This window comes from Herpailurus yagouaroundi, unplaced genomic scaffold (genome assembly GCF_014898765.1).
Source record: "Herpailurus yagouaroundi ecotype Mexico unplaced genomic scaffold, PumYag 139, whole genome shotgun sequence".
Classification (NCBI taxonomy): domain Eukaryota; kingdom Metazoa; phylum Chordata; class Mammalia; order Carnivora; family Felidae; genus Herpailurus; species Herpailurus yagouaroundi.
Genome location: NW_024412394.1, coordinates 35,070,713 through 35,094,174, shown reverse-complemented (window position 1 = coordinate 35,094,174; position 23,462 = coordinate 35,070,713). Strand labels below are relative to the sequence as shown.

The 23,462-nt window shown below is 40.8% G+C and overlaps 1 protein-coding gene across 4 annotated transcripts in view; it reads left to right on the top strand.

The window, feature by feature from the left end:
- The window catches only part of SLC17A5 (solute carrier family 17 member 5), a 49,871-nt gene extending 41,598 nt beyond the window's left edge, over positions 1-8,273 (top strand). For 3 of the 4 annotated variants that reach the window (XM_040473963.1, XM_040473966.1, XM_040473964.1), the window contains 2 exons: positions 3,012-3,102; positions 6,915-8,273. In XM_040473963.1, coding sequence (XP_040329897.1) covers positions 3,012-3,102; positions 6,915-7,052 — 229 coding nt within the window. In that variant the 3' untranslated portion in view covers positions 7,053-8,273. The remainder of the gene's footprint in view (positions 1-3,011; positions 3,103-6,914) is intronic. The other variant, XM_040473965.1, reaches the window with a different exon arrangement.
- Positions 8,274-23,462: the final 15,189 nt, after the last annotated feature.

The following is a 23,462-nucleotide window of genomic DNA, read 5'->3' as shown; positions in this document are numbered from 1 at the left end:
CACCTTCTCTCAGTCTCTTCACATAGCCTTTCCTTGGTAAATACTCACAGAGAGCGATTTCTCTTTCTTCCTCTTCTTATAAGGCCACTAATCCTATTGGGTTAAGACCCTACACTTACTTAACCTTGATAACCTCCTAAAAACCGTATCTCCAAGAACAGTCATAATGGGGGGTTAGGCCCTCAACATATGAATTTTGGGATGACACAGTTAACCCACAGTAGGCACTTGTCCATATCCAAAATGGAGAGAGGAATTTCAGATTCCAAGATACTGAGGATCCTAAATACTAACAAATCTTAGTATCCCACAATAAGATTATATGAACTAATAAATTTCAAGCTTCTTTAATTTGGACCAGAATTTTATTTTATAATAACACTGATTATTTCATGAAAAATTAAAAGCTCTAATTGGACTTTGTATATACCTAGATGATTCTTATGAAAAATAAATTAATAAATGCCATTTACTTAGTTAACCAATTTTTAACTCCATCACCACCTTTAAATTTTCTTGCTAAAAAAATCAAAGCTGAATCTAATGCACCCTCTGTGATCTAGAGTGTAGATACTATCAGTATACAGGAAATACTGGGAATGTAAGATTATGCTAAATGATGTCTCAGGAATGCAGTCTACAAATGTAGAACATAGCACTGACTGTCTGTATGACAAAATCCCAGTTTCTTCAATTAAAAAGAGAGCAATAAAAAATGAATAAACTATTGATACACATAACAATTGGGATGTTTAGCAACCCTAGTATATAATTTAAAAGACTATATGCTGTGTGATTCCATTCGTATGAAATTCCTGATCAGGAGTCAGCATCCTTTGAAGCCAATGTCCAAGAGAGGTACTAGTCTCTGTAAGACAAAGCTCCAGTATTCAGTGCCCCAGGGATCCATGGACAGAGCCTGAAACAATCGTGGGTCACGTACCACTTCTCTGATTGGCATGAATGAGCATATATATAGTGGCCCTGCAAAAACTAAAAGGGAATAAAACACCGGACAGAAAGAGTGTGGATTTCAGATACTGAGTATAGTATGAGTAGAGATAATTAACAGGAATGAGCATACCAGATGTGAGCAGCTGGAATGAGAGCTGTCTGAATCTGAAGTTAGGTATTATAGACTACTAGGTAATAAGGCAAGGCTGGGTAGATGGACCAGGGCCAGACCACTGCCAATCAGGCAAAAGATTATAGTCTTTTTAGGGTAAGCATTAAATCATCCTTGTAAGTTTTCGAATAGAGATGACCTGGCAAATTATGATTATTCAAATTAAAGCTTATACATTCTGAGAGGCAGCTCAACCTTATGTAAAATGTCCTTTAAAATGTTTATTCCAGTAAGTCCCATTTCTTGACCGAGTGCTAGCAACATGGTTGTGTTCACTTTGTAAAAATTCATCAAGCTCTACACTTACAATTTTTACATATTTCCATGTGTATGTTATACTCAAAACTAATATTTTAGTACATTTGGTGGGTTGTGGGGGATCTTGTGTGGTACCACCAAATATGTTACATGTATACATCGGTGAACCCATGAATGATAAGGGAAATAATCTATCACTAACTGGCCCAAGGTTACATAGATGGTCAATGGTAGAACTGGGGGGTCACAAATCTTTAGGTCTCCTGATTATCAGTCCAATATAACTTTTTTTTCCATGTTTATTTATTTTGGGGGTGGGGGGCGGGCAGGGGAGAGCCAAGAAGAAGGGAGAGAGAGAGAATCCAAGCAGACTCAGCACTGTCAGCACAGAGCCCGTCATGGGGCTCGAACTCACAAGCCATGAGATCATGACCTGAGCTGAAGTCAAGAGCCAGATGCTTAACCAACTGAGCCACCCAGGTGCCCCAATATGACTTCTTTTTAGAAAATGATAAGCATTTCATTTAGCCTTCCTCAGTCTACATACATTCTTTATGTATTGGAGAAGTCAGCAGATCACTAGTGTTTCCCAAATACAAGCAGGAATTCTTTCTTTAAAGATTTGCACCTAAACATAGGTGAGAATACCTGACTCCTCTAAGCTTTACCCTTAAAATAAATCAACTTTTTCTGTGTTTATTAAAAAAGCATTTTTGCAGCACCTGGGTGGCTCAGTCAGTTGAGCAACTGACTCTTGATTTTAGCTCAGGTCATGATCTCGCAGTTTGTGAGATTAAGCCCTGTATAGGTCTCCTGAACTGATAGCATGGAACCTGCTTGAGATTCTCTCTCTCTGTCTCTCTCTCTCTCTGACCCCTGCCCCCTTCTCTCTCTCTCTCTCTCTCTCTCTCTCTCTCTCTCTCTCTCTCAAGATAAATAAACTTTTTAAGAAATGCATTTTTTTTGTTACACACACACACACACACACGCACACACACACACAATGTATACCAAACTTGTCTACTTCTGGGATAGTGTGTAAGGACTTAGCTATAAGCAGATACATTATAAGCAGAACAAGTAAGCTATAGAATTATATGTTAAATATTATCTCATTTCTCTAATAATATTAGAAATACATACATATGAACAAAAATAATTAGGATATTTACCAAAGTGTTAATGTTGATTATCTCTATATGAAAGGACTATAGGTAATTTTATTTTCTTCTTAATTTGTTTCAAATTTTCAACACTGAAATAGATCTTGTAACCAAGAAATAATTTTTTTTTTACCAAAAAACCTTAAGATGTATCAAGCGTCCTATCTAATATAGTCATGTATAAAAATCAATCTCAACACTTTTCCAAATCACTATAAAAAGGATCATTTTAGTGGCTTGCATTCCCCTATATAATGTTAGAATGCTAATTAACTATTGAAATGCAAATTTTTCGCCAGCTAAATATATTCAAAATATATTCAGTCCAACTTAGTAAGACATTTCATTTAGACATAAAATTTCACAAGAATACAGCGTATTCTGGAAATAGTACAGCTATCTATTGAAAGAAACTACTTAAATGTATGACACAATAATAAACCTCTATGAAAATGTTTCTGCAGGTATGCTGGTATCCTCCTGGGCATCACAAATACATTTGCCACTATTCCAGGAATGGTTGGACCTGTCATTGCTAAAAGTCTGACCCCTGATGTAAGTAGATAATTTGCTTATAAACTACAAAGGTCTACATAGTTCATTTGAACCTGCACATCTGTGTCAAAGTCGAGTGTATTTTAATTAAGAGTAAAATTCTGAATATTTATTCTTTCTTTTTTTACTTTTTTTTTTTTTAATGTTTATTTATTTTTGAGAGAGAGAGACAGAGCATGGGGTGGGGGAGCAGGCAGAAAGGGAGACACAGAATCCAAAGCAGGCTTCAGGCTCTGAGCTGTCAGCACAATGCCCGATGCAGGGCTCAAACCCAAGAACCATGAGACCATAACCTGAGCCAAAGTTGGAGCCCAACTGACTGAGCCACTCAGGCACCCTTGAGTGTTTATTCTTATGAAATTCCTTGTATCAACAAAAAGCTAAATGCCCTAATGGATAGGGAAGTCTATTTTCAAAGAACACTCTGGATTTTAGAACAACAGAACTAAATTCAATGAAAATGTAGCTGACACCACACATGTACTTCGAAGTCATGATTGTATACAGTATCTTGTGTCTTTGGTTTGAACAAATAAAAATTGTTTGTTTATGTAAAATTATTCAAGAAGTGGGTCCACAAAGGTGAGAGAGATGTCAGGAGGTCATGTGCAAATGAATAAATATCAGGTGAAATGACAAATACTGACAGAAGCAGAAGACTTGTGAAGACATGATAGGTAACTTCACATATTGAAGGACTACCACACAATAGATGGTGACTTATTCTCAGCAGTTCCACAAAGACAGATGGAGAGAAGTAATGAGGACACAACAGGAAAACTTCCTGCTTAACGCTGTCTCCTATATGGAATGGGCTACCTTATGAGTTAGTGAGCCCTGAAATAGTCAAACATGGATTGAACAGGCATTTCTTTTTTTTTTTTAATGTTTATTCATTTTTTGAGAAAGAGAAAGAGTGCAAGAGAAGAAGGGCAGAGAGAGGGGGAGACACAGAATCCGAAGCGGGCTCCCAGCTCTGAGCTGTCAGCAGAGAGCCCGATATGGGGCTCAAACTCACGAGCCATGAGATCATGACCTGAGCCGAAGTCAGACACTCAACCAACTGAGCCACCCAGGCGCCCCTGTTAAGATTTTTTTTTATTAAAATTTTTCTAATGTTTATTTTTGAGAGAGAGACATAGACGGAGTATGAGTGGGAGAGGGGCAGAGAGAGGGGAGACACCGAATCCGAAGCGAAGCAGGCTCCAGGCTCTGAGCTGTCAGCACAGAGCCCGACACGGGGCTTGAACGACTTACTCTGAGATCATGACCCGAGCTAAAGTCGAACACTCAACCGACTGAGCCACCCAGGTGCCCCTAAGTAGGCATTTTTGAGTGCTTATTAATATGCCAGATAGTGAGGATCCAAAGGCAAAATGACAAGCTTCTGTGCTTGAGAAACTCATCATTTAGAGATTGTATGTAATCAAATAAAGTACAGTATGGCAAACGCTGCAGAAAAAAATGTCTGCAGAGTGCTGTGGGTACAGGGGAGAGAACACGCAGTCTGTGGAGAAGGAGCCCCAGAGGAGTGGATGGGGTGCAGGAAGGGCACTGAGCCCTCCAGGGGCCCAAGGCTGGTCTGGCCTTGAGCAGGGAGGCAGCATGGCGCCACATCAGTAAGCAGAGACTCGGCCCTGTAAAAGTTGCCCACACATGCAAGAAATAAAAATCAGTGACCTCCAACTCGTTTTCTACTGTTTAAAACAATGTAACACCCGATGAAATATATTCTTCAAGACGCTGACTCTAAATGTATAAAAGAGACTTAATTCTTTGTCTCTGTAATCAAATTAACACCATCTAATCCTTAAAATTTCAGGATACGCTTACAAACTTTTTTATTGCCAAATATACTGATTTCAGACATATGTGTTCACCACAGTGTTCCTATTTCTTGTCTGCTCCCACCATTTCTAATTCCCTACATGAATGAATCAGTGCCTACTGTTTTCTCTCATTTAATAGGAATGGATGTTGAGGGGCACCTGGGTGGCTCAGTCAGTTAAGTGTCCGACTTTAGCTCAGGTCATGATCTCACAATAAGTGGTTCAAGCCCCGTGTTGGGCTGTGTGCTGACAGCTCGGAGCCTGTGCCTGCTTCAGATTGCGTCTCCCTCTCTCCCTGACCCTCCCCTGCTTATACTCCTGTCTGTCTGTCTCTCTCTCTCTCTCTCTCTCTCTCTCTCTCTCTCTCCCTCTCCCTCCCTCCCACTCTCTCCCTCTCCCACCCTCCCTCCCTCTCTCAAAAAATAAATAAATGTTGAAAAAAAATTTTTTTAAATAGGGATGTTGGGAAGGTTTTTTTTTTCCCCTAAAATTTTGTGTCTCGTTATAGACACATCAAAAAATATATAATATATATGGACACATCAGAAACGTTTAACCTTATCTTCATGGAGCATTGTGGCACACACAAACTTAAGTCAACATACTACCATGTATTAATTTTACTTATTATGGATAATTGTAGCATTTCTGCTAGGGAAATCCGGATTCTTCAATTAAAGTCTTGAATGTAAAGTGGGAACTGAACTGAATTTTGGATATGCTATCATGGCATTTGTTTAATGTCATTAAAAGGATATTTTTTAAGAGGAAAAACACATATTTGCCTTTACAATTGTAATTGCTCGCGATTAAAAAGTACTGCACTGCCTCAAAAACTTTGTGGAATGAGTCAAGTACAAATAAAAACCACATTGTTCACATACTAAATAGTTACTAAATTTTACAACGTATTTCTAAGATTTTTTTCCCCAAATACATGCATGTCAGATAAGTATAACTTAACAGCAGAGTGCTTTCTTTCTCCATGATTTTCCTTTTTTCCTAAATGAATGACCTCATACTAGCCTCCTAGTGCCTTTCTTTTTTCTTTCCCGTTACCAGTTCCACCACTTGTTTTTTCTTTTTTAAATGCTGCAAATGTAGCATTCTGGTTAGACTGACATTGCAAAATCCAAAAAGTGGTTGTAAGTTAGTCACATGACCCAGAAATTAGCTAACTGCCTAATGTTTTTATACCACTGGATTATACACTGAACAATTGTGTTTTGTTGATCTCTTAACTGGCAAATCCCACACGTGTCCTGTTTTGTGTGCCATTCAAGAACTCTGTGTGCCAGGCCTCAAACTTGAACTTCAAAGTTCATCTTAACTCATCCTTACTTGATCTGCCCTTTATACCTCCACCTGAGAACTTGGCAGATGAGTACTTTCCTAGCAATGCATGTGGAAAGACATGCCACACGTTTTATTTTGAGTAAGCTTTTTATTGAAGCATTACAGTATTTAAAAAATACACAAATCCTAAGCATACAGTTGGATGAATTTTCACAAAGTTAATAACTGGTGTAACCAGCTCCCAGTCAAGAAACAGAACGTTACCTCTTGTGCAAAGCCTCCAGGTACTCTTCGCTGCCATTCCCCCATCTCCCTACCAAGAGGAGCCTCTACTCTGACTTTTAACACTATAGATTATAGTTTTGTGTGTGTGATTTTGAGCTTTTATATAATGGAATGTTATATAAAACAGTCCCTCAATACGTGCTCTTTTATGTCTGGCTTCTTAAGACCGCTTAACGTTTTGTTAGTGAGGTGCATCGATGTTGTTGTAGCTCATTCATTTTCATCATGTATAGTATCCTGTTGAACAAATAGACCACATTTTTGCTGTGGACATTTGGGTTGTTTCCAGCATGGGGCTTTTATGATTAGCACTAGTGTTGTAACAGTCTTGTGACACCACCTTTTCTATAAAGTGGACTGTAAACAAAGTTCTTTTTCATCGGCATGTTTTCCTTTCTATAGAACACGATTAGAGAATGGCAAACCGTTTTCTATATCGCTGCTGCTATTAATGTGTTTGGTGCCATTTTCTTCATGCTATTCGGCAAAGGTGAAGTGCAAAGCTGGGCTCTCAACGATCAACATGGACACAGAAACTGAAGCAACCGATAAATAATCCTGTCTCTATTAATGTATTTTTGTTGATCATGTAACCTAAAAGTGCCTTTGATATTTTAATGTGTATGCATTGTATGTATAAGAAAAAATTGTACTTGTATTAAATTTTTAAGGCTCGTAATCATGAAATGTCACAAGTTGCCAGATTAGTAAAATTAACTATTTTTAATAATAACACGTATCCTGGAACTTACACTTGAGGGTCACGCATCTGGCTGTAAATCAGGTGATATAAAGGAGGGGAGTTGTACTTATTCTTAAGGGCCATACATAAAGGAATGAGCTGAAGTGGACCCCTCTATACCTTTGCTTAATTAAACTAGGTAATAATTCTCAGGTCGTGGCCAACACCTGTTTTTGACCACTTTCCTCATAAGAATGATTTGTCGGCAGCAATCCCGGACACTTAGGTCTCAAACTGCAGCATCTCCACGGAGCTGCCAACCGCTGTATAATTTGGCCTGGCAACCAGGCTGAGGGAAGCATGCCCAGGCAGCCGCGGAGCATTCCCTCCCCGCCTTCAGGGACAGTGCCCAGCATTTATCAGAGGCAGCGCCCAAGACCAGGGTCAGCGCCAACCCTTCCGATGGCGTTCTTCCCCCGGGGGGGCTCTTAACGTGTAGATAAAGCTGAGTAGACCCAGGCAGCAAGACCCGCCGCCATGGTCTGACGCATCCTCACACTTCCCCCTCCCCAGCTCACTGGAATACGGCTTGGCATGTAACCTGCAAAAAGACGGTGTGATGCCCGCTTAACCACAAACAATATCACCCTTGATTGGAACTACCTTCTCATGGATTAAAATAGAAATGTCCAACTCCTGTGTTCTATGGGCTTCCACAAGAATAATTTCTTAAAAATTTTTTTTTAAATCTCACATTTTTTTCCATTTGACTACATGTAAGCTTCTGGCCTACAACCGGTGGTGTAATCATCCTTACTTCCGGCTCCTGAATCACATTTTCCAGTTTTTACCTGACCATCTTCCAGTGGTTTTTGAGCATGCTTCGAGGGCATTTATGTGATTTAGAACTTCATTTATGTTTTTTTTTATGTTTGTTCAACACTACCTGTAACATTTTAACTGAAACTGTTTGATGTAATATGATGTGGATACATTTATTTTTAAATTTGTAAATAGCTTTAAGTTGCTATGGTGATATTTCTTTTATAAATCATCAAAATTAAACATTTTTGGATGGATTTTTGGATCTGGCAGTTCTATGGTAGCTTCTAGTGTCTAGAGTGGCTATTTTACATCTCTACCATCTTCCTCAAGCCACCAGTCTACCTCTAGGTGCCTCTGTGCCATCACCAAGCCAAGGCCCTCTGAGTGATCCAGCATTAGAAATCTTTGTTGCCCTCAACCTGCCCTTCCTAGTTCTGCAAAGGACCCGCTCTTCTCCCCAAAGGGTATGCCTACACCACAGACTGTATCCTCTCCTACCTCCTCTAAGACCTTGCTTCAGTAATTCCTCTGTAATTTCTGCTTCTTCAATCTCTACCTCTCTTCTTGTTCTTTTCCTTCTGTCTCAAAAACACTCAAGTCTTCTCTAGCCTTTAAAAACAAAAATACAGGGGGTGCCTGGGTGACTCAGTTGGTTGAACGTCCGACTTCAACTCAGGTCATGATCTCACGGTTAATGACTTTGAGCCCCACATCAGGCTCCCTGCTGTCAGTGCAGAGCCCTCTCTGGATCCTCTGTACCCCTCTCTCTCTCTCTCTCTGCCCCTCCCCTGCTCACGCACTCTCTCTCTTCCTCTCTCCCTCAAAAAATAAACATTAAAAAAAAAAACGCATAAAATTCTCTGGAAACAAAAAAAAAAACAGATACATACAGAATATCTTTACAATGATACTCAGGAAACTGGAGACAGATTACCTCTGAAGCGAGAAAAATAGGCAACCAGGGGTAGGACAGAGAATTAGTTTTCCCTTTACCAAATGTGGCAGTATAACTGTTCAAATAAAAACATCACTTTAGGGGCCCCTGGGTGGCGCAGTCGGTTAAGCGTCCGGCTTCAGCCAGGTCACGATCTCGCAGTCCGTGAGTTCGAGCCCCGCGTCGGGCTCTGGGCTGATGGCTCAGAGCCTGGAGCCTGTTTCCGATTCTGTGTCTTCCTCTCTCTCTGCCCCTCCCCCGTTCATGCTCTGTCTCTCTCTGTCCCAAAAATAAATAAAAACGTTGAAAAAAAAAAAACAAAAAAACATCACTTTAAAGAAACAAGAAACAAAACACCCGTTGCTCAAACTACTGTGTAATCACCACCAGGTTTTTAACTGCTCACCGGACATCCCCACTGGCTCTCTTCTCTACACTTAGGACTTTTGTAAATCCAACCTCTCTCCCTTACCCCTGTCTCCAACAAAATCCACCACTTCCTTATTTTTGTTAGGAGCATTCTTCGTCCTCTGTCCTCTCCCACCCTACCCCCATACCAGTGTATAATTAACCACATGTCTTTTCCATTCCAGTTTTTCAAGTCTCTGGAATTTGTTTAAATCCCTCTCCCATCTTCTAAATAAGATCTCTGTGACTTTTGTTTCCACCTAATAAAAAAGTTTAAGTGGCCTTGAATCTGATCTTCTGCCCAACTTCCACCCATGCTGGGTCATTGGTCCCAACACATCTCATCTGCCTGATTAGGATGCTCCCCCAAGCTGAAGCCCCTAGCTCCCCTTGCTAGCTGCCCAGTAAACCACCCAGCAGCCTACCCTCCTAACTCCTAGGCCCACCTGCTCCATCTCCCAGCACACATCCACCAGCTACATCCAGCTACAACTACTTAACCCTTGCCCCATCTGCTCTCCATTTTTCCTCCCCTCCATACCTTTACCAATTTCATTCCTTGGGCCTGGAAAGTCACTCTTCGTCTCCACCTCCTTCGTGACCCTTGACTTCCTACGTTCTCCCTGACCTAGATGTGGTCTCTTCCTCTGATCCACTGAAACATCGTATTATTTATTTTGAGTTGTTTCTATATTTTAAGCTCAAGGACTCAGCCTCAGTTTTGAGGAAGAGGTCATTCATTCATTCATGCATTCATCAAACAGGGATATCTACTCTTTCCTAGGCAATAAGGGTATACTGATATGCATTTGACACAGTCCTTTCTCTCCCTGCAGGCCTTCCTGAAGTCACTCCTTGGTCCCCTTTCTTCTGAATGGCCTTTTCTTTATAATACAGATGAATACTGTTCGTGGCCAATCTCCCTACTAGAGTCATCGCAAGCATCTTGATTTGATTCATCTCAGCATGGTCTCCCTTGTAACAATACATGCTTTGTCTTAATATTTTAGTTGCTTAATAAATGTTTAGTAAATCACCCTTTGGCTAAATGGGCTATACATCGAAATGTTCATCTCCTATGTTGTTCTTTTCAATATGTTCTTTTTCTCAAAAAACAAAGTGAAATAAACGTGCCAACACCAACACCTTTTATTTATTTTTTTTTTTCAACGTTTATTTTTGGGACAGAGAGAGACAGAGCATGAACGGGGGAGGGTCAGAGAGAGAGGGAGACACAGAATCGGAAACAGGCTCCAGGCTCTGAGCCATCAGCCCAGAGCCTGACGCGGGGCTCGAACTCACGGACCGCGAGATCGTGACCTGGCTGAAGTCGGACGCTCAACCGACTGCGCCACCCAGGCGCCCCTTTTTTTTTTTTTTTTTAACACCTTTTAAAGAAGAAACGATAATGCTAACCTCAAAATAAGGTGTAAGTGGCAGTCATTGGTAAATGGTTTTGAAAGTATGTATTTGAGAATAGTTTAGTTCTACATAAGCAAAATATTTCTGCCAGTTATGCAACAAATATTTATTGAGCATTCATTACAAGCAAGGCTTTGTTCTTGGCACCAGGGATACAACAGCGAGGAAAAGCAAATCCCTTCACTCATTGAGCTCCCATTGTGATTTATCAAACATTTTCCTTCATAGATTCCAGCCTTTGAAACCTTCCATGTAAAAACATCATTATCCACCCAACAATCAAATCCAGTGGAAATGAGTGTGCCGGCTAACCTTGAGAAACAGAGTTATGAAAGAAATGGAGACAAACACTGAAGTCAGCAGTTTGTATTAACCATTGTAATGTCCTCGCTTCAGCCTGTTTCATTTTCAAGAAATCGGAAATAGACATGTTTGAATTTAGACCCTATCGCAAGGTAAATAATCTCTTCTCTAAGGGCAGTTTACCACTGTTCTAAATAAAACGCCCTCAACAGGAAAATATTGGTAAGAGTATTTAAATTTGAAGGCAGGAAGAGCACCATAGGAAGTGGCCTCGTTCGTCTCTGGAAAAGCACCAGTTACTGCCTCAGAGGCATAGACCTGGGGTCAATGTCTAATTTCAGTTAAAGAATAAATTATCTCTCTTCTAGAAATGTAAATTAAGATGGATCACAAAACCTTTTCAGATGCCTCTGCCTTTTAGAGTAACCATAAGCAGAAAAGACAAATATAAAAAGTTTGTGCTCTAAGAGAGTAATAGAGAAAACACTTTCTAGGGGCGCCTGGGTGGTTCAGTTGGTTGGGCATCCGGCTTCAGCTCAGGTCATGAACTCATGGACTGTGGGTTTGAGCCCCGCATCGGGCTCTGTGCTGACAGCTCAGAGCCTGGAGCCTGCCTTGGATTCTGTGTCTCCCTCTCTCTCTCTCTGCCCCTCCCCCACTTGCACTCTGTCTCTCTCAAAAATAAATAAACATTAAAAAATTTAAAAAAAGAAAAGAAAAGAAAACACTTCTAGAAGCTCCTGCTATGAAATGCTGTAAGTACACCCATTACTGAAAACAAAAGAAGTGTAATAAATTTTCTGCCACCCTTTTTCATGTGCTTTGATGAGGAAAAACACTAGTAACTTTCCAAGCGCCTGTTTACTTTCACTTTATCTTGATGTTGCAGGAGGAGGAAACTTAGAAGTTCCACGTCATTGCCAGTCCTGTGCTAGTAAAGTGAGAAGCCATTAATGCACAACTGAGCTGAAAAGCATTTAAATGCCCTGTTTCCCCTTACTCTCGCCTTCACGCTAATAGGCTGAACTTCGAGCAGGGAGAAACTTACCATCCTGAATATCGCATTAAATCTTTTCCTGAAGTGCTCTTTTTTGGCAGAAGCTCCTGAAATATGCTAGCATTTCAAACGAGTCATGGCCTGTCACATTAAGTGTGCGTCTTGACCCCTGTCTTCCTGTAGAGCACCACAAATAGCCCAGGTTTGAAGCGTTTTAACGACTTCACGCTGGCTCCCCAGTCTGAAACTTGAGCTTGCCATGGAACTTTGGTTGAGATTGAAGGTGATCTGGGTAGGATACATAGTCTGGTCTTTTTAAGGCTCAAGAACTGTTCTGTGTGAAGTATCAGGAAGCTGTTACATGAACTTCAAATGTGCATATTGGATAAATTACCTACAGGCTCGCTGTTATAAAGCACTTTTTTTTTTTTTTTTAACACCAAGATGATACTTGAGATGTCTGCAGAGCTTTGGGCTGTTCTTTTGTCAGGGGAAAGAAGCTGATCCTGGGGCATTCACAGGATTCTCTTGGTGATCATCACCAGCTATAGAGAATCACAGACAGACCAATCCATTTGTACAGCACTGCCACATACACCACCACCTCAATACTCACAATCACCTTGCAAATGCAGGGACAAGACCTATTTAAAGTTGGGATCAGACTTGTTAATGGAGAGGTCCTTGGCCCTTACAGGGACTCAGCCTCCCAATGCCAAATTCAACCAAATAAGCCCACTGGCTTTAACTATTATATCAGGCCAAAGAAAAATTCCTTAATATCTGTCCCTAGAACAGAATCAAATAATGATTTGAAGAACAAAATTGTTGCTTATTAATTTAAAAGATTCTTATAAGAAGCCATGTGCGTAAGGGCACATTTAAGATTCTTACCTTCTCCTCAGTTGTAAAATTAGCCCTGCCTCAAAGCGACTCCAGCTAGGAATCTTATATCATTATCTTTGCCCTATGTGTGATTTTAGGGAATATTTAATTGTTCCATGTTTGTTCTATAGGATTACAGATTTTTTTTTTTAATGTTTTCTATAAACTTAAGCCAGGACACAATTTGGTTGCTTCTGTAAAAACATTGAACTCATTATTTCTACTCACATACTAGCTTGAAATTTTCAATGATTAGGACACTGGTGTGGTGTGACAGACCAACCCTTCCTCTCTGTGCTGTTACTGAAAAATAGACTCCAGGAGAGCTGTTGATCTTCTATTCTTGGTTCCATAAACCTTATTATTTCAAATAACGGGATGGGGGATGGCGGCCAGGGTGGTTCAGTTGGTTGAGTGTCTGACTCTTGATTTCAGCTGAGGTCATGATCTCATGGTTCATGAGATCAAGCCCCAAATGGGGCTCTGCACTGACAGCTCAGAGCCTGCTTGGGATTCTCTCTCTCTCCCTCTGTCTCTCAAAATAAATAAATAAACTTAAAAAAATTATGGGATGGGAAGCAAGAATTTGGGGGGACCTCAGTTCCCATTGGGAAGTGAAAGTTCAGAATGTAGGAGAGAAAAATAAGTCCAAAAACCTCACCCTTTCTTTTCCATACCTCCTCTCCCACACTTTCCTCATTTCTGCATCTGTGAAAGGCTCCCCTTCCAGTGAGGGCTCTAACCATCACCCATTTTCAATGTTTACTATAGCACGAATGGTAACTGGAGAGCCACTGCCCATGCCCCTGGCTTCTGTTCTTTCTGGGAGGGTCTCTCACACACCAGACCCTCTTTCTGCCCTTGATTTTTGACCTACAGAGTAAGACGGAACACAACGAGGCTGATGAGGAGTAATGGTGGGTTTTCTCTCATCAGATTTAGACTGACCAGAGGAGCAAGCAGGCATGAGGTGCACATTATTAAATCTTCCAAGTCTCCATTCTTCCAAAGTCTGAGGAGATTGGAAAGAAGAGTAAGAGGGTGGAATGGATTGAACCAGGACTAACTGAGACTGTCAACCGAATAAAAACTAAATTATTTGAGGAAATAGTGAAGATGTGTTCAAAATTGGGTATAGAAGTATCATCTAGTATTATAATATTATAAATAACAATACTTATAAATATCCTAGAGTAGAGACTTGGTGCGTGGTACTGTATGAGGGCTCTACATGCAACATTGACTGAATTCTCCCCAAAGCCCTATCGTGTACATATTAGATCCACCTTTACAGATGAGGAAACTAGAAAGTCACACAGCTAAGTGGCAGAGATAAGATTGAAATCAGGTTTCTCTGTTGTTACTACAGACTCTCTTTAATCCTATGCTATACTGTCTCCATTAGAAATCATGTCTGAACACTGGTGATGGGCATAAAAAACATTACAACATTTGTGTGAAGTAATTTCTCAATAAGTCAAAGTTAAATCAATATATTCATTGAACTGGCAATCCTACTTAAGGTAATCTAGCCTAAAAAATACTTGAACAAGCACTAAGCATTTTTTTTTTTTTGGAATATTGTCAATTTTCCATCAATAAAGAAATTGTTAAATAAGTATGGTATATTCATAGAAGAGAATGTTATGCAGCCATTAAAAAGGGAGAAAGATCTGGGGCACCTGGGTAGCTCAGTTAAGTGTCAGACTTCGGTTCAGGTCATGATCTCGAGGTCCATGAGTTCAAGCCCTGCATCAGGCTCTGTGCTGAAAGCTCAGAACCTGGTGCCTCCTTCAGATTCTGGGTCTCGTCTCTCTCTGCCCCTCCCCCACTTGCTCTCTCTCTCTCTCTCTCTCTCTCTGTCCCCCCCTCAAAAATAAATAAACATTAAAAAATAAAATAAAATCAATAAAAAGTGAGAAAGATCTGGATAGAAATATAGGAGAAAGTCCATACATTTTGTTGGAGGAAGAGAGTTACCTAACAATATACATTGTTTTATCTTATTTTTGTTACCAAATTATGTATGTGTTGATAAATACATAGAAAAAGATCTGTTAATAGTAGCAATGTAAAATTAGAAGCTAAATAGAAAAAAAGATTGGAAAATATCTTTAGAGCCTAGAAATAGGGAGGAAATTATACGGATTTCACTATATTAAATTAAGTACTTGTGTTCAGCAGAAGATACCAAAGTAAATGGATGACAGACTAGAGGAGAGATTGCAACATCTTGTCAGTATAAGAGATTAATATCTAGAATATTCAAAGAGTTCCTGCAGGTCAACAAGAAAAAGTCAGAAAACCCAAGAGAAAAATGAGCCAACGATGAATAGACCACTCATTTAACAGAGCACCAGATATCAAACCATTACATGGACAAAAGGTCAAACTCCCTAGTAATTATAGAAACAAGAAGAAATGTAAACTAAAACTGTAATGAGATATTACTTTAGACCCACCAGATCAGCAAAAATTAGAAAGTTTGATGGTACCTAGTATTAGCAAAGGATATGGAGAGATGAAAATTCTTGTCCATAAGGAGAGCAGAGAGAATATGAACTGGCATATCTGTTCCAGAAAACGTAATGTTTGTGCTTAGGTTAAATAAGAATGTGTCCTTTCACCACGTATAATGCCCCAGACCTGGGTATATGTCGAAGCGTGATTCTCGCTCAAGTACTTAAGATAGCATACGCACTACCCTGTTTTTTGTGACAGACTTAGAGGCAACCTAGATGTCCTTGTTTAGGGAAACATGAGTTAAATGTGTCTCATGTTTATTAGGGTATAATATCACTCAGAAACATGCAGAGACGTCAAGAAGTGCCAAGTAAAAAGAAGACTTATAGCACAATACCACTTCCAAAAATTAAAAACCCACACAAAAAAAACCAATATTTCCAAGGATACTTGCATAAGTAAGAACATATAATAAACACATTAGAGTGAGTAGCAATGCAGGGAAGGAGCATGAGAGTAGAGATGGGAAGTGTTTTATTTAACGAGACAGTGGGCTTGCTCTGAACATAAGCATCTATGAACAGAAGAGTATGAGATAGAAATAATTTTTAAGCAGTACTCTGAAGATGTTAAAGTTGGGCAGGGGAAGAAATATTTCACTTTCTAATTGTCACTCTTCTGCATTATTTAATTTTTTTTTTACAGTGAATGTACATCACTTTGACTATTAAAAATGAAAATGTCAGGGGCACCTGGCTGGCTCAGTCAGAAGAGCATACAACTCTTGATCTCGGGGTTGTGAGTTCAACCCCCCACGTTGGGTGTAGAAATTACTAAGAAAGAAAGAAGGAAAGAAAGAAAGAAAGAAAGAAAGAAAGAAAGAAAGAAAGAAAGAAAGTTCACAACTATATGGTCAACTAATCTTTGACAAAGCAGGAAAGGCTATCCAATGGAAAAAAGACAGTCTCTTCAACAAATGGTGTTGGGAAACTGGACAGCAACATGCAAAAGAATGAAATTGGACCACCTTCTTAAACCATACACAAAAATAAATTCAAAATGGCTGAAAGACCTAAATGTGAGACTGGAAACTATCAAAATCCTAGAGGAGAACACAGGCAGCAACCTCTTTGACCTCGGCTAGAGTAACTTTTTACTAGCTACACCACCGAAGGCAAGGGAAACAAAAGCAAACATGAAATATTGGGACTTCATTAAGATAAAAACCTTCTGCACAGTGAAGGAAACAATCAACAAAAGTAAAAGGCAACCTACAGAAAGGGAGAAGATATTTGTAAACCACATATCTGATAAAGGGTTAGTATCCAAAATCTATAAAGAATTTATCAAACTCAACACCCAAAAAACAAATAAACCAGTTAAGAAATGGGCAGAAGAAATGAATAAAGACTTTTCCAAAGAAGACATCCAGATGGCTAACAGATACATGAAAAGATGCTTGGCATCACTTATCATCAGGGAAATACACATCAAAACCATAATGAAATACCACCTTGCACCTGTAAGAATGGTTAAATTAACAACACACAAACAACAGGTTTTGGTGAGGATTCAGAGAAAGAGGAACCCTCTTGCACTGTTGGTGGGAGTACAAACTGGTACAGCTACTCTGGAGAACAGTATAGTGGTTCCTCAAGAAACTAAAAATAGAACTACCCTATGATCCAGCACTTTCACTATTAGGTATTTACCCAAAGGATACAAAAATATATATTCGAATGGATACATGCACCCCATTGTTTATAGCAGCCTTATGAGCAATAGCCAAACTATGGAAAGAGCCCAAGTGTCCATCAACTGGTGAATGGATAAAGATGTGGGGGCAGCTGGGTGGTTCAGTCAGTTAAGCATCTGGCTCTTGGTTTCTGCTCAGGTCATGATCTCACAGTTTGTCAGTTTGAGCCCCACTTCAGGCTCCATGTTGACAGAGTTGACAGCCTGCTTGGGATTCTCTCTCTCTCTCCCTCTCTGTCTGCCCCTCTCCTGCTCATGCTTTCTCTCAAAATAAATAAAAATTTTAAAAAAAGAAGATGTGGTGCATATATATACAACAGAGTATTACTCAGCCATAAGAAAGAATGAAACCTTGCCATTTACAATTATGTGGATGGAGCTAGAATGTATTATGCTAAGTGAAATAAGTCAATCAGAGAAAGACAAACACCATATGATTTCATTCATACATGAAATTTAAGAAACAAAACAGATTAACATATGGAAAGTGGAGGGGGAAGAAAACAGAGGGAAGCAAACGACAAGGACTCTTAATGGCAGAGAACAAACTATGGGTTGATGCCAGGAGGTGGGTGGGACTTGGGCTAGATGGGTGATGGGTATTAGCGCACTTGTTATGATGAGCACAGAGTGTTGTATGTAAGTGATAAATCACTGAATTCTACTCCTGAAACCAATATTACACTGTATGTTAACTAAAATTTAAATTTAAATAAAAATAAAAATGCAAAAAAAGTCACAGAATACTTGTTACTGGGAATATTAGAGAAATATTCATAATATATTACTGGGTACAGTGCGATTACATTTTTTGTTAATTTTTCATGACAGCTTTATTGAGACATAATTCACACAAAATCTACCTTTTTAAAAGTGTACAATTCAGTAGGTTTTAGTGTATTCACAGAGCTGTCCCATATCTAATTCCAGAACATTTCATCACCTCACAGAAAAACTCAGTATACATTAGCTGTCACTCCCCATCTCCCCCACCTTCCAGCCCCTGTCAACCACTAATCTACTTTCTGTGTCTATAAATATGTGTATTCTGGACATTTCATGCAATGGAATCACATAAAATACGGTCTGTGTGTCTGGCTTCTTTCTTAGCATAATGTTTTCAAAGCTCATCCATGTTGTAGTGTGTATCAATATTTTATTCTCTTTTTTAAAAAACTTTTTTTAATGTATGTTTATTTATTTTGAGAGTTAGAGAAGTGAGCGGGGTAGGGGCAGAGAAAAAGGGAGACAGAATCTTATGCAGGCTCCACACCATCAGCACAGAGCCTGAAGCAGGGGTTGAACTCATGAACTGTGATATCATAACCTGAGTCAAAATCAAGAGTCAGACGCTTAATCGACTGAGCCATCCAGACACCCCTAAAACCTTTTTTTAAAAATGTTTATTTATTTCTTTTGAGAGAGACAGAGAGAGAGAGATACAATGAGCAGAAGGGCAGAGAGAGAAAGAGAGAGAATCCCAGGCAGGCTCTGCACTGTCAGTTTGGGGCTTGAGGCTTGATCCCACAAACCATGAGGTCATGACCTGAGGCAAAATCAAAAGTCATACTATCTTCAGCGGACTGAGCCACCCAGGCACCTCAAAACTTTATTCTTTTTATTCCCAAATAATATTCCAGTAAATGGGTATACCATTTCTTGTTTATTCATTCATTAGTTGATGAACATTTTTGGATTGTTTCCATTTGTTGGTAGTATGAATATTCACATACAGGTATTTTTGTGTAGGCATATGTTTTCAATTATCTTGAATATAGTGATTCCACTTTTGTTTAAATAAAATATACATGGCAATATTTAAAAACTGAACACATACACCACACTGTTAGTAATTTTTTTCTGGATGGTAGGATAATTGGTCATTTAAATCTCTTTTCTCCTTTGAGCTTTTTATTTAAATTTTCAAAAACAGAAGTAGATTTCTATAATCAGGAAAAAACACCTTGTTTTAAAAAAATAAAACCAGGGGCGCCTGGGTGGCGCAGTCGGTTGAGCGTCCGACTTCAGCCAGGTCACGATCTCGCGGTTCGTGAGTTCGAGCCCCGCGTCAGGCTCTGGGCTGATGGCTCGGAGCCTGGAGCCTGTTTCCGATTCTGTGTCTCCCTCTCTCTCTGCCCCTCCCCCGTTCATGCTCTGTCTCTCTCTGTCCCAAAAGTAAATAAAAACGTTGAAAAGAAAAAAAAATTAAAAAAATAAATAAATAAAACCAAACAAAGAACCACTCAGGATCAGCAGGAACTGACTGTTGCCCTGGCTTTTCAACACTAAACCCAGGGTTTCTGGCGCTGGCTGGAGTGCCCTGCCCCCAGCTTCACGCTTCAGACTTCACACCTCAGCCTGGGCATAAAGTGACTTCTGTGGCCTACAAAGTGGCCCTTGTTGATATTCACGGCAGGCCACAGGCCATGCCAAATGACCCATATTTACTTGCCAAAAAACCAGACGCTGTGGTGGATGCCATTTGGTTCTGCTGTTTTATCCACTCCCTTACTCCAGAATAATGTCTATCACTTTCATCATAAGGATTTTATGTCTCTAAGAAATACTTTTTTGAAGAGCGGATTACTAAAGTGCACACACACACACACACACTCACACTCCTTCTTCAAAAGCTTGGAATGCCCTGCGCTTTCACTGCCCACTCACAGCGCGCGGATCGTTTTGCCCCAGACGCCAAGGAAATCCTCCAGATTTGAGCCACTTGGTGGCGAAACGAGAACCGTGGGCACTTCCCAGCAGGGTGGAGCGGAGCAGATTATTTATAGCTCTTAGGAAACTTGAGTTTGACTCATATTTTAGCTGACTCGTGAATCAGAATTATCAAAGACTAGATTTCTTTTGTCTGAGGCAAGACGATGACAATTAGAGCGACCATCTCTGCGCGCTCGCGGAGAGAAAACACAAAGAGAAGAATTTACAATGACTCAGCCCCGGCCGCGCGGCGGGCGCGGGCCTCATGAACAATGGAAAGTCACAGCGGGGCCTCTCAACCGGTCCCCAGGCGGCATCTACACCCGCGGGGCTGCTCGAGGCAGCAGGGACGCTTAAAAAAAAAAAAAAAAAAAGTGACTATTTCTTAACTCTCTTTTCTTGCTTTTTAACCTAAATGCAGAACTAACAATTGCAGTATAATGATGATGATTTTGTAAAATCCACAGGAGCTAGGAGACCTAAAGCAAAAGCTTTCAAGCTTCATTTCCAGGGCGAGGGTCACCGCAGTCACAAACAGCGGACGCCAGGAGACCCCTAATCCACACCCGTCTCACCATGCGGGTGGACAGGAGCCTGCACACGTCGTGTGAAAACTATCCTGAAAAAAGGGCAGTAGGGCCCCAAAGAGCAAACCTTTGCTTCCAGGCCAGGGGAGAAGGGTTCGCTAAAGTTTGGGGAGGCCAGTGGGATCCTACAAGACACGAATTCGCCCTTTCAGAGGGGAACAGGGTCTCGGGGATGAAGTTGGCAGAGGCCTGATGGTTTGGAGATCGTTTCTGGAAAATGCAATCAGTTGTCTAACACAGGATGTGTTGAGTTTGGGATTTCTTGTCCAGGACTCAGTTACTCTCGAGGAATATAGCAGCTGCAGCCAAGATTAGAAAATCAATAGAATGTTTTAAATGCCCTGGTTTGTGTTGTCTACGTGTTTGCCGGTGAGTAGGATGTGAAGCGCCAGGCCCCGGGCAGGCCAACTTTGAACATTTCCCCGAGGTCCCCCCACAATATCCCAGGGCAGACCAGGGCCAAGCCGCCTAGGCGTTTCTAGGGCGCCCCAGTGCAGCCCACGCGGTTCCTCTGGGTTGTGCCCGCGCTGAGTGTGGACTGGAGTGGCACCAGGGCCCGGGAGGACGTGCTGTTATGGAGGAGGGAGTCATTGCCTTGGCGTCCAACCCACGTTGGCCGATGCCCTGCCCCCAGCCACCCCCCCACTCCCCATGTCCGGGCCACCCTGCACCTGCCCAAGAGAGATTCCGGCCAGCCTAGAAGCCAGGATGCTGTCCAAACTCAAAAGTTACCCCTTTAAACCTCCGTCCCGCCTCGGAGAACACACTAACCCCATACATTAATACCCTCAACCCCAGATACCCTAAGACACGCAAGTCCTCTTTTCCTATAGATGAGGGTGGTTTGCCTTTTGTGCGGTTTACCATCCAAAACAAGACTTTTGAGAAAGAAAGAATACACCCAGACAACAGAAGAAAATCTTCTCCGAGGCAAACCAGGATACTAGTTTGCATACAGGATCACCTTGGGGGATTTGAGCAATTTATCTAAATTTATCTAAAGTCAGAAAACATTCTTCACCCCTTACACTCTCCTAGTGAAAGGGAAGGAGGGAGAGAGTAAAGCAGGTGGAGGTGCAATTTTAAAAGAAAATAAAGCCTGGGGCGCCTGGGTGGCTCAGTCCTGTAAGCTTCCGACCTCTGCTCTGGTCAAGATCTCACCGTTTGTGAGTTGGAGCCCTGTGTGGGGCTCTGTGCTGACAGCTCAGAGCCTGGAGTCTGCTTCAGATTCTGTGTCTCCCTCTCTCTCTGCCCCTCCCCACTTGTGCTCTCTCTCAAAAATAAATAAAACATTTAAAAAATTTTTTAATGATAAAAGAAAATAAAGCCCAATTCAGCACCGCATTTTGAAAAATACCCTATTTCGCAAAGAACACTCAGACCTCGTTAGTGTATTTTGCACTGCTTCTGTTAAATACTTGAAAATTTATTTGTACACGCTGCAACAATTTCTGTGGACATCAGCAAAGCAGGGTTACCAAATGTTGCAAGGGATGTGGAACTAGCCTCACTGTGCCAGACTGACCTAACAGTGGTATTTCTTCCCACCCCCCACCCCGCTCCCCAGGGATTCTCTCCGTGCAGTTATCTTTATGTACATATATGTATAGTTTATATCTTTATATACATATATAGTATAGTTATTACTTACATATATACAGATTTTGAAAACAGATTTGTTTTCTAGCAGTGGCATCCTAGCTGCCTAGCTATGTGTAGCCAGCAATAAGCAACCAATTTTTTTTAACAAACTTGAAAAGCACACACTACGTGCATGCGCCCTGAGTTCTAAGCACTTTACATATATTAACACGTTTAATCCTCACAACAACCTTATGAGGTAAGTATATTGTTATCTTTCTCATACATAGGGAACCTGAGGCAGAAAGGTTAAGTAAATTGCCCAAAATATCACCTCTAATAAATTGCACAGATGGGATGGGGACCCAGGATTAAAACCCAAGCTGGGTCAATGCACTCCAGCACTAAACTGTACAGATCTGCCTGTGAACATTTCATAAGGGCGATAGGAGAGGTGTGGCCTGGATTAATCAGGCTCATTTGCTAAATTACTTAAAGATGTATTTTACTGCTGCCCCTACCTCTTTTTTTAAATGTTTATTTATTTTTTGAGAGAGAGAGAGAGAGAGAGAGAACACAGCAGGGGAGTGGGGAGAGAGAGAGAGAGAGAGAGAGAGAGAGAGAGAGAGAATCCCAAGCAGGCTCGGCACTGTCAGCACAGAGCCTGACTTGAGGCTCGATCTCATGAACCATGAGATCATGACCAGAGCCAAAGTCAAGAGTCAGACGCTTAAGTGACTGAGCCACCCAGGTGCCCCCCACCCCATACCTCTTTAATAAATGTTCCCATAGGCATCCCAGAATAAAGCTTCCACTAGGATTCACCCAGTGATGTAAGACTTTCAGTAGTGTGACTCAGTCTTCTTTTTACCTAATCTTCAGTTTCAGCTAAACTAAAAAACCCTAGTTTATAGTTTCCTGCCTCAGCATTTTCTCTGTGCTTTTCCCTATACCTAGAATGCCTCCCAAGCCAACTCTCACCACTTGACTTCTCTTATTAACACCCCACCTACCTTCAGGGCTCAGATCAAACTGGCATTTCATTGTCCCACAAGACAGAAATTCTCTCCCCAAAGCCTGAAATCCTACAGCCTTCATTATCTGCACCACTCACATGCCTACGTATCTTATCTCCCCTACTCAGTCAGCAATTTCTTTCCCCCACAACACTTAGCACAGCACATTTTCACATAAATAGTTCTCAGTGAATGTATAGCCCCACATTGTTTGCCCTTCATCCATCCTCTGTTATATATCTGCAAAGAAAAATGATGTATTGATTATTTCAAAAAGAAAAGACTTCCTCCTTATAAAAGAACCATGATTTTATTCAGATATCTGTCCCTCTCTAGTTCTAGAAGTAGACCCTGATTTGTCTGAGCCAGTGCTACCCAAT